At 38.9% G+C, this 11,375-nt stretch overlaps 1 protein-coding gene across 4 annotated transcripts; it reads left to right on the top strand.

Moving 5' to 3' along the window:
* Positions 1-5,198: 5,198 nt before the first annotated feature.
* Positions 5,199-10,686, top strand: Srsf7 (serine and arginine rich splicing factor 7). 4 transcript variants are annotated; one of them, XM_076833073.1, is made up of 8 exons: positions 5,201-5,352; positions 6,430-6,610; positions 7,198-7,374; positions 8,265-8,339; positions 8,420-8,521; positions 9,259-9,312; positions 9,750-9,785; positions 10,388-10,686. In XM_076833073.1, the coding sequence occupies exons 1-8, from the start codon at positions 5,325-5,327 to the stop codon at positions 10,440-10,442; spliced, it is 708 nt and encodes a 235-aa protein (XP_076689188.1). In that variant the 5' UTR covers positions 5,201-5,324; the 3' UTR covers positions 10,443-10,686. The 4 variants fall into 4 exon arrangements, with proteins under 4 accessions (XP_076689190.1, XP_076689188.1, XP_076689189.1 ...); XM_076833072.1 differs by having other exon boundaries at positions 5,205-5,352; positions 8,420-8,530; XM_076833075.1 differs by lacking the exon at positions 9,750-9,785 and having other exon boundaries at positions 5,199-5,352.
* Positions 10,687-11,375: the final 689 nt, after the last annotated feature.

Below are 11,375 nucleotides of genomic sequence, written 5' to 3'. Positions count from 1 at the left end.
AGAAGTTTTCAGAATTTGAATTTGGGATTTTTAGGGATCTAATTTACTTGAAGATTTCTTAACTGAAATGTTGCTTTTTAAATGTGTCAATATTTTTCTCTCTGTGGATTGGGTCACATAAGAAAAGTGCCAATTCAATTGTTATTGAAGTCAATGAATAAAGGCAAAGATGTCTCATAGAAAGTTAGCTGGCCATTCGAGGATGGTCACCATGTTCTAGTGTCTTGTCCTCAGGTTTGCAGAAATAAAATTTCCATTTTGTCAATAAACTCACACCATATCAAATTTTTAGCAACTGAAACAAGCTAGTCAAACTATTACTTCTAACAGAAAACATTTATTAAATATTCAGGATCTGCTAGATACTGAATGTTATTTACCTCATCTGATCCTAACAACATTCTGAGATAGGTACTCCTATTGAACACCATTTTGTAGGCCAGAAAGCTAAAGAGATGTTAAATAATTTGGTTAAAGGTCAAGAGTAGGCTGCTATTAACCTGAGGGGCCAAACCCAACTCTGTCATATTCCAGAGCTTTTATGCTATTTTCTTTTTTATATGAGGGATTGAACCCTGGGGTGCTTAACCATAGAGCCACATCCCCAGATCTTTTTATTATTTTTATTTTGAGGTAGGGTCTTGCTAAATTGCTAAAACTGGCTTTGAACTTGTAATTCTCCTGCCTCTACATTCCAAGTTGCTGGGATTATAGGCGTGTACTGCCTCACCCAGGTGAGTTTATGCGCTTAATCATTACATTGTACTCTTTCACCTTAGAAAAGGATTTATTAACTAAAATGTTTTTTAGAGTATGGTTTCTTTTCTTTTAATATTTTTGGTTGTAGATGAATATAATACCTTTATTTTATTTGTTTATTTTTATATGGTGCTGAGGATCAAACCTAGTGCCTCACACATGCTAGGCAAGCGCTCTACCACTGAGCCACAACCCCAGCCTCCACCAAAATGTTCTTATTAATTTATAGAAGACAATCATTTCCACAGACTAGAAATTAAATAAGCTGGGCACATGGTGACATAGTCACTGTAAACATAGTGACTTGGGAAGCTGAGGCAGGAGGATTCCAAATTCGAGGCCAGCCTCAGCAATTTTAGTGAGGCCCTAAGCAATTTAGTGGGACCTTGTCTCAAAATAAAAAAATAAAATGATCTGAGGATGTGACTCATGGGTAAAATGTCCCTGGGTTAAATACCTAGTACCAAAAAAAAAAAAAAAATTACAGAACAGGCTGGGGATGTAGTTCATTCCTGGGTCCAACACCCTTCTACCCCCAAATAAAATCAAAGGAAAGACAATGGTCTTAAATAGTGTCACTCTAAGTACAGCCCAGTGCTGGTTAATAAGGTAGGTTCCTTAAGTGAATCCCATATTTAAGGAAATAAATTTATTTCTGTAAAATTTGGCCCCTCAGGTTAATAGCAGCCTACTCTTGGAGTAGACTTTGAAATCTGCATGGTTAATAACACCCCAAGCAATTCTATGCCTGAATTAGGACCCACCCGGCTCTAATCCCTGAGCCTGCCCCATAAAAGTCTTGAGCCTGCCCCATAAAAGACCCCCAAGCCTGTTTTGCCTCTCTCCATTTATGGAGAGATGTGCCTCTATTTGTCAGTTCTGACAAATAAACTCTTGTGTGTATCTTTGCCTGGTTACCAACTTTTATTTTCTCGTTTGCCCGTCTCCTGGTTCCTCACTTTGCTTTCAACTTGAAGAGACCCTCAGCAATATAGTGAGATTCTGTCTCAAAATAAAAAAATAAAAGTACTGGGATGTAGCTCAGTGGTAAAGTGTCCTTGGGTTCAATCCTCAGTACCAAAAATAATAAATAAATAAATAAAATACATTATTTTAGTGATTGGATTCCCTCCTTCCAAGACAGTGCTGAATAAATCAAGCTAGCTCTCTAGTGAAGATACAGAGGGAACAATACCATTGATTAACTTAAACCTTTAAAGATTTCATGGTTTTACACTTTTTAATACAATCAGGCATTTCTCAGAAAGTCACAATTCCTTAGATTGTTTTATACTCCTAAACCATTTATTTAAGTCTTTTTTTTTTTTTTTTTTTTTTTTTTACAGTGGGGCACTCCTACATCACATTTCTCCTCTCTCAGTTTCAATCTTCCAAGTTAGTCAAAGGACTTTATTGCTCTCCCCACCTTTCATATGGTAGTACTGATGATAAGTTAGTACTTGACTGATGAGAAGTTAATTTTTTATGTAGTATGAAAGAATTATGAACAAGCTTCTATAAATGTTTTCTTCCCAGAATTTCCTAATAGCATTCTGGAGGGATTAGTAGATCATAAAATTTTGAAAGAAAATAAAGCTGTAGTTGAATATGGTTGTTTGGATTGACTTACAGTGCATACAAAAATACAGCACATACATAAATACATATTAAAAGACTGTTCTTACAATAGATACTTGTGTAAAAGATTTAAATTTCTTTCCTCGTTTTAAGGTTTTCATATCCAAGCCAAAATGGTGACAATAGCTTAAAAGTGAAACTAAAATGGTGAAGGAAGTAAGATTAAAAAGTGAACTTTTCTTTAATGCTAGACTGGAAATACTGAAGGTAGGAACATCAGACTTTTAAAAATTGATGTAAAAAGATTATAAATTACTCTCCCTTCCTAAACTGATCATATGCTAAGCTTTAACAACTGGAACATGTTAAGAATTGCTCAATATTTCATATCAGAAAATATTAGGTCATTTGTTGAAGTGAATTAAGTAATTCTGACATTTAAAATGAATCTGGAAACATGATCTTGACATGGAATTCTAGAGGTAGAAAATGACATGGTAAAAATAATTTCAAAGAGAATCAGCAGTAATAAAAGTACTCTGCACAATAAAATCTCCCTGATTTGCACCTACATTTAGTGAAAAGAAATGGTTGTGTGTTCTTACAGAAATAATATTTAGTATAGTAGTGTATGGAAACAGTATACAATATGATTATTTTGTCTTGACTTAGCAAAGCCTGATCAAGAATTGGTTCTGCTGTTAACAGGGATAAATCATAGGTAATAAGCCTATCAAATACCTGTCTGAAGAGAGGCATATCAGAAGAGTCAGGAGTTTATCTCTTTTCTTTTCTTTTTGGTGGTGCTGAAGACCCAACCCAGGGCAGGCTAGGCAAGGCTCTATCACTAAGCTATATCCTCAGGTTCCCCCTTTTCCTTTAACATATTTGAAAGCAGTTTTTTTTTTTTTAGTTTGAAAACTGCTTCTGTTTGCACTATTATTATTTGTTTATAAATTCTCTTTGGTATAATAGACTTTGTGTTTAGAACAAAAAAAAATATTCATTGAGGCCTATTAGGAGCTATGTGGTATATAACAGGTACTATCTTTCAGTAAATTATCTATGCTAGTCCAATGGTAGTTTTCACAAATTCATTAAATTCTTTTTTTTTTTCTTCTACTGGGGATTAAACTACTCAGGGGTACTCTACAACTGAGCAACATCCCCAGTCCTATTTTGTATTTTATTTAGAGACAAGGTCTCACTCAGTTGCTTAGGGCCTTGCTAAATTGTTGAGGCTGGCTTTGAACTTGAGATACTTCTGACTCAGTCTCCCAGCCGCTAGAATTACAGGTGTGCTCCATGTGCCAGGCTATAAATCATTAAATTTTTAATAGAAGAAAGTGAAATTAGTGAAGCATTACAGAATTGATATTGTCTTTCGTAAAGTATATAAAAATCTTGATAAGAATTATTTAATGCTTTTCAGAACCCTATTAAGTAGATAAAAACAAAAATCAATAAGATTTGGGGAGAACAAACATTACACCCTCTTTGGAGCTTTCATTTTCTTGCCACATATGTTCTTGAGACTAATTATTTTCATAATTTGATAAATTTGAAGAACTACATACATATAAATTTATAGCATTACCTGGAGAGAATCCATACTTTATTCACCAAGTAGGCCTCCTTTCCTTGTACTCTGCTTCACACACCTATACACACCAAGTGAAGTTACAACAGATGAAAAAGATAAAACTACAAACACCTAAATATTTCCTCTTTTATGTGTAACATTTCCACCTCTCATGCATTCCAGATTTAACATCTATGCTTGGGGGCAGGAGTGACAAAAGTAACTTAATTCTGTATTTTTGGAGTTGGTGTCTGGCAAACTCATTGCATAAAATCAAAACTGGATTTTAAGCAATTTCTAATGTAATGAAAAGGTGTTCATTTATTTGATGGATGTTGAGTGGTAGTGTATCCAGTAAAGTTGCTATCCCTGCTGAGGTGAGATACTCACTGAAGACCTAAACTAAAAGTCCCAAGCCCCAGGATCTGAGTATTAGTGGATGAGATGTGTTACTACAATACAAAGTAGAAAGCACTAGAAAGGAAGAACAAATACATTTGTACTTCAGATGCAAATAATTTCCTAATGGCCACTAGCCAAAATGCTTTAAGGATTTAGGATTTTATCACAATTTCAACATAACTAGGAAGAACTCCCACAATTCTATTCTTTGTCCCCCAGAATCCAAACACTCCGACCAACCACGTGGGAGATTAAATTGGTGACTTGTTCTAAAGGGGGTGGAGGGTCGGTGTAGAGCAGGGGAATTATCACCCAAAGTCTCGGGGCGGGGGGCATCACCCCTTTTGAGGCCTATGGTGCAAAGACCATTACGAAGAATGGCGGGGTTCGTGGAGTTCTCACCCTGGGCACACTCTCGATTACCTCTGATGAGCCCCAAAGATCTCTGAGTAGCAGACTAGGTCAGGCCCCCCAAAAGAAAGGCGGCGACAACTGCAACCTCAGCGGTTAAAGTGTACAGCCTATAGGCGGGTCTAAAGCACCTGTGCTAAAGATTACTATCGCTGAGGATTCCTAGACTGGAAAATGAAAAGGGGTTGGGGGTAAAGGGTAGGGGGAAGGGAAGGAAGAGCCCGGGGGTTCAGAGAAAGGGGGAGGGGAAGGGAGGGGATGGAGCGGCAAGCCGCGGGGAAGACCACTGGTTTACAGGCGGGATCGTGATGTTCCCATGGAAACGTATCCCTCCGCCCAGGACCAGCGCCTTGGCCTCTTCAGTTCCCTCCGCGCCGCTTCTCGGCTGTTTCCGCCCAGCTCCTTTGTGCCGCGCAGAACGTTGAGATGACGCATGCGCAAAACTCCCAGCCGCCGCATATATAAGCGCGAAGCCGGGCTCTTCTTCGTAGTGCCGCCGGGACCGTTGGCGAGTGAGTGTGTGTGGCAGCTTCCGTACTACTCGAGCCCCGGGCGCTGCGAGCTAAAGAGCAGAGCACGCGGGCCAGTCAACATGTCGCGCTACGGGCGGTATGGAGGAGGTAAGCGCTTAGGGCCTAGTAAAGAAGAGTGCTGTGCATATAGTGAATATTATGAGGCCGTGGGGTTGGCGCGGCGGTTGGGAGACGGTTATTCCGCGTGCGTAATGGCGGCTTCGGCGCACGCCAAACGAAGCCGGAGGCAGCGGGGGCGGGGTGTTGAATGAAAATGGGAAATAAGAGGGTGGGTGTCTGAGCCCGGGCCCCAGTTCTTGGGCATTTTTGTTGCCCACGCGGGCCTGAAGTCGGGTCCGGGGTCACGGTTTTCCCTTTGCCCTTCTTGGAGCTGCCCGTCCGCCCCCTCCCCCCCCTCGGCGGCGGCTGCCATTTTGCGCACATTGACGACCGTGGTGGCGCATTTCCTTAGCGCTTTCCCGCCACTCGAGCGGACAGATCTGGTTGCTGTGGTAAAGTGAGGGTTGGATTTGGGACTGAATGGAACTGGCAGCTACGAGCTGCGCATTCTTGTCAAACAATTGTTGAGTTGAGGGATGGTAATTACGACCAACGGTTGGCTTTTTTTGTGTGGGGGGGCGGCTTTTTGGAGAGCTGTTTATGACACTGGGGCAGGGAGTTGGAGACTTTGGCAAGCCAGCGCCTAGGCCGGTTGTTGTGAGGTTAGTGCGGGCGCAGCCCTACTCTCGCGGTCCGGCCGAGGCCCGCCCGACGCGGCTGCCTCGGGCCCGCGCGCTCCTAACGCGCCCGCGGCTGCCGGGACTCGGGGGCGGGGCCGGGCCGGGCCCGCCCCAATCGGGGTATCTTACTTCGCATCTTTGCTGTTTTGGAGATTTTTCTCCTTATTATAATACTGAAAACTAAGTCTAGCTTCTTGGGTGTTTGTGGACTTCATTGATTTTAAGACTAAATTCGACCCTAGAGAAAGCATTAGATATGCTTTGTACAAGCCGGGTGCCGTGGGAAGGCTGAGGCGGGAAGATTGCTTGAGCCCGGGAGTTGGAGACCTGACTAGGCAAGGTAGCCAGAGTCTGTCTCAACAGTGTCCTGTTTAGGCAAAGAATTCAGTCACATTGAGCCAAACTTTGCTAATGTACGTTGTTATGTTGCTTTTTTTAAAAACAGAAACCAAGGTATATGTTGGTAACCTGGGAACTGGTGCTGGCAAAGGAGAGTTAGAAAGGGCTTTCAGTTATTATGGTCCCTTAAGAACAGTATGGATTGCAAGAAATCCCCCAGGATTTGCCTTTGTGGAATTTGAAGATCCTAGAGATGCAGAAGATGCTGTGCGAGGACTGGATGGGAAGTAAGTGAGATGTTCATTATGAAACACTTATTAAAATGTTTTGTGGGTTAGAGATCTGGTGTGCTAAGCTTTGTGTTCTACAGTCTGGAGACCTACCTTAAATCCCTGATCTTGATATTTATTCAAGACAGTGAGCATTAAATCTGTTTTGCCCCATCATCCCAAATGTGGAACACCTATTATAAAAACAAGCAACAAATACACCATTTATGGTAATCTTGAGATAATATTTGAATAATGTTTGTAGAATTGAGAACTTCAGACTTAATGGGGATAAAGAGGGTAGCAAGGGTGGAGTTGAAGAACTTAGTAAAGAGCCAAAGCTTGTGAGGGGAAGGAGTGGTTAAAGAGAGTTATAAATTGGGGGTTAATTTATAATCCCATCTACTTGGAAGGCTGAGACAGGAGGATCCCCAGTTCCAAATTGGCCTTGGCAATTATTCAAAAAACTAAAAGGTTTGGGATGTAACTGGGTGGTAGAGTGCTTGCCTAGGTTGTGTGGGCTCCTGGGTTAAATCTCTAGTATTTGTGGGGGGGGGGTGTCACTTTTTTTTTTTTTAACTTTAGAATTTTGTTACTTTTAACAGGGTGATTTGTGGTTCCCGAGTGAGGGTTGAACTATCAACAGGCATGCCCCGGAGATCTCGTTTTGATAGACCACCTGCCCGACGTCCCTTTGATCCCAATGATAGATGCTATGAGTGTGGCGAAAAGGGACATTATGCTTATGATTGTCATCGCTATAGCCGTCGAAGAAGAAGCAGGTATTTAGTTAATAAAGGAATGGTTGGTATTCTAGTTAATTAATCAAAGTAATTCTTTTATTAGCAAGGCAGAAACTAGTGTTTTTCTATAAACTTGAATGTTAATTGTACAGGTGTATTTTACAATTTTTGTTTAATTAAAAATGTTAATATATTAATAATCAACCTGGTCAAAACCTTTCAGGTTTCTTCGTTTGAGTCAGTCGCCTTGATTCAGAATGTCACGAGCCTTATGATATCATGCTGAGGCGCCTTGCAAATCCGACAATTAAGATCCTCCTAGACCTTGAGGTGATCAGCATAAGAGGCCAGATCCCCTCGAGTCATCTACACCTAGCTTCACCTTATTCTTTAAAGGGCAGAAAATTTGAGACGGTGATCGCCGTAACAGTAAATTTGGCTTACAATTGGGGCCCCCCTCCGCTTTAGAAAGAGGAACACCAGATTGACCACATTCCCAACTAGAAAAATCTTCTTGCGTCAATCAAGCCTCACCTGGCTCTTTTGGCTGTCAGTTTGATCGTCGTTAGATTGAAGAAAACATCTAGATGCAGCGATCGGCTATAGATACTTCTAGATCGTCTAGATCTACTAGACCTACTAGACCATGGGCCAAAGAGGGTCGACCTGCAAACTTGCAAGGTTTATTTTAAATACACATTACAGTGTTTTATATTATGTAATTCTAAGTTGTAATTCAGCTTTTAACAATCTTTTTTTAGGTAGTAAAAAAAAAAAAAAAAAAAAAAAACCAACAACTAGGCCCAGAGTTTATTTCCAAATGAGACACTAAATTTAAATAGTTTTGAGATTTGATTTCAGCAGAGGCACAAAAACTCTATAAACGAGTTATCGTCTAATATTTTGTATTTTTCTAACTTGAAAAATAGGTCACGATCTAGATCACATTCTCGATCCAGAGGAAGGCGGTACTCTCGCTCACGTAGCAGGAGCAGGGGACGGAGGTGAGAAATCTTCAGTAATTCGTCTTCACAAGTGGGGGGGGGCTTTTTTGAAATGGACTTTAGTTTCTTTTAATTTTTAGGTCAAGATCAGCATCTCCTCGACGATCAAGATCTGTATCTCTTCGTAGATCAAGATCAGCTTCACTCAGAAGATCTAGGTCTGGTTCTATAAAAGGATCGAGGTATTTCCAGTATGTAACACTTTTTTCCTCCTTATTTGTAGTTGGATTGTCACATCTTGACCACAACAGCACAGTGGTGGAGTGTCTTAAGGACAAAATTCAAATGAATTGCTTCAGAATGTTTGAGATTTAAAAGTTTAATTTTTATGATTTCTAACATGGGCATTAGTTTTACAAGTAAAGATAAACATAAATAAAGATTTTAAAGCTTGTTAAGAGGCCATAGTGGACTAGGCATAGTGATTCATTCCTGTAATTCCAGTGACTTATGAATCTGAGGTTGGAGGATGACAAGTTTGAAGCTGACAGTTTTAACACATTTAAGAGAAGTGAAAAATCAAGTTGGGAACCATATATTTCCTTAGTAAGCATGCCTTAAAAAATATAACACTATAGATGATGAAGCAATTGTTCAGAATGCCACTCAGTTACTTGCTGTTGAATAGAACAAACCCTTTAAAAGTAGAAATTATAAATCCTGTGGTCTATTTGAGAAAACTGGACTAATCTCTAGATAGTTTATCTAATTTATTGCAGGATCTCAAAGATATTTGAGATGCATATATCAGCCCAATGTAGTTCTTTTTTAAGAAAAAAGCCTTACTTGTTTGTCCAACTTTAGATTGACACAAGGCAAGATTTTGCATTTTGATCAGTTTTAGGTCCTTTGTTCTAATTCAGTGCTCAAAAAAGGAATGCCTATGGACTAATGTATTTTCATTTTTCTTTTATTAAAGATCCCGGTCAAGATCAAGATCTAGATCTAGATCTCTTTCACGACCAAGAAGCAGGTAAGGTACAAGTGTGATCAAATTCTCTTCCAGTTATATGGCACCAATATCCAAAGAGTTCAAAGTGTTTTTCAACTCCTAAGTGGAAATACAAAACCTTTTTAAGCCAAATGAGAACTTCATTTATACATGGCCTATTGCAGGCTTCTTAGAGGAGGGAATGTGAAGTGTGCTAGAAATTTGTGATTTGTTGGGGTTGAGAGGCCTTTGCTAGAACTGTAGGGGCATTGGAGAAGCATCCTGAAATAAGTGTTTTTTAAAGATAGTATGTGGAAAAGATGAATTGTGACAATACAGCAGTTCACTTTAATTAAAAAAAATTATAGTCTGACATTTTTTAAGCTCAGGACAGTGTGGGGTTTGTTTTGTGGTATTGTGGTTAAAAGGAAGGGATTGGTTAGTACTTTTTCTTAATAGAGTTTCTCGTGTTTTGACAGCCGATCAAAGTCCAGATCTCCATCTCCAAAAAGAAGGTAAGCTAAATAATCTTTTGTTGCAAAGTCTTAACCAATCAAGCGTGGCCTCTGCAGAATTTGTCTGCTTTGCCTAATTAGCAATCTTTGAGCTCTTTGGAGAATTGGTGCTATATAGATTTAGGTATTATGTTTCTGAGATGATTGCTTTTCCTTTAACAGTTTTTTACTTTTGTATAGTCCTATGTACCCTTAGTTGTAGAAATTTCATGCTAAGCAGCTTGATTTTTTTTTTTTTTTCCCTACATTCTACCTGTGGACAATAGGTAGAAATGAAGTCCATGTGAGGAAAACCATAAATCTTGCAAATGGTTGAAATCTAGCAACTAAATTATTTTGTCTCTTGGTCCTTAAGGAGCCAGAGAACTACAGATGGTTGTTCTATTTAATGTAACCTTGGAATTTTGGCAAGATTATTAAAAAAGCCAATACTAATGGGTGGGGGGATAAGTATATAAATTTGATGTAAGTTTAGATCTTTGTCTTAGTAGGAATACATTGTACCTTAGGATTTATTGTATTATTTTCCCTGACTGTATATTGGAAAGAGTATATTTCAGTAGACACTAATTGGTTCCCAAACCTAATGTTTTTCTTTTTAGTCGTTCCCCATCAGGAAGTCCACGCAGAAGTGCAAGTCCTGAAAGAATGGACTGAAGTTCCTCAAGTTCACCCTTTAGGGAAAAGTTATTTTGTTTACATTATTATAAGGGATTTGTGATGTCTGTAAAATGTAACCTAGGAAGGATATTTCAACCATCTAATCAAAATGGATCTGGATTAATACTCTGTAAATTCACAGAAGTAAGATAATATAAGTTTTTTGTTGAATGTATTAACATCTTATGGTCTGAACATGGGTTTTTATTTGGCACATTTAAATAAAATGTTTCTAACTAGATTTTTGATTCGTGTTCAATATTAACACTTCTCAATTTGGTAACCATCAGGAGTCAAACTTGATAATTATTAAATATTCATACAGAGTTACATTCAAAGTTTAATGGTGTTAAAAATCTTGAACATCATTAACTGTTATATACACAACACTTTGTCAGCATCTTAAGGGACTTTGAAAAATTCTATTTTACCCTTGTATCTGGGTAAGATGATCTTGAGTCCCCTGTAATAGTATGAGTTTATCATGACAGATCCCTCAATTTAACTTATTGAAGTTGGTGTTAAGAGACATCAAACTAATGATCTCAATCTGTCAATCTAGAGGGACCACTGATTAACCTATAAATGAGCATGACAGGAACTAAGCAAAGCTTTTTGAGTAAATGTGGATATAAGATGTTAAGGAGAAGCTGATTTCTGGAGGCTGTTTTAGCTTATTGATGTTTCCAGGCAATTAGGTGGGATGGTTTCTATTCAGTGTTCTTTGTTTTCAAACATCAGTTAACTGATTTTATACCAAAAAAAAAAAAAAAAAAATGCATGTATGAGAAATTGTCTGGATTTGGAATAAAATGTAAACCAGCTTTGCAAAATTTTCCAGCCTAGATACTCTTCTGTGTTCCTTCAAATGGATCGCTTTATTTTGTTCAAAGACCTATTATGTCTAAGCTAGGTTTCACAATTCCCAAC

Source organism: Callospermophilus lateralis, chromosome 14, assembly GCF_048772815.1.
Source record: "Callospermophilus lateralis isolate mCalLat2 chromosome 14, mCalLat2.hap1, whole genome shotgun sequence".
NCBI lineage: Eukaryota > Metazoa > Chordata > Mammalia > Rodentia > Sciuridae > Callospermophilus > Callospermophilus lateralis.
The sequence above is the reverse complement of the archived record's forward strand: the minus strand, read 5'-3'. Positions and strand labels throughout refer to the sequence as shown.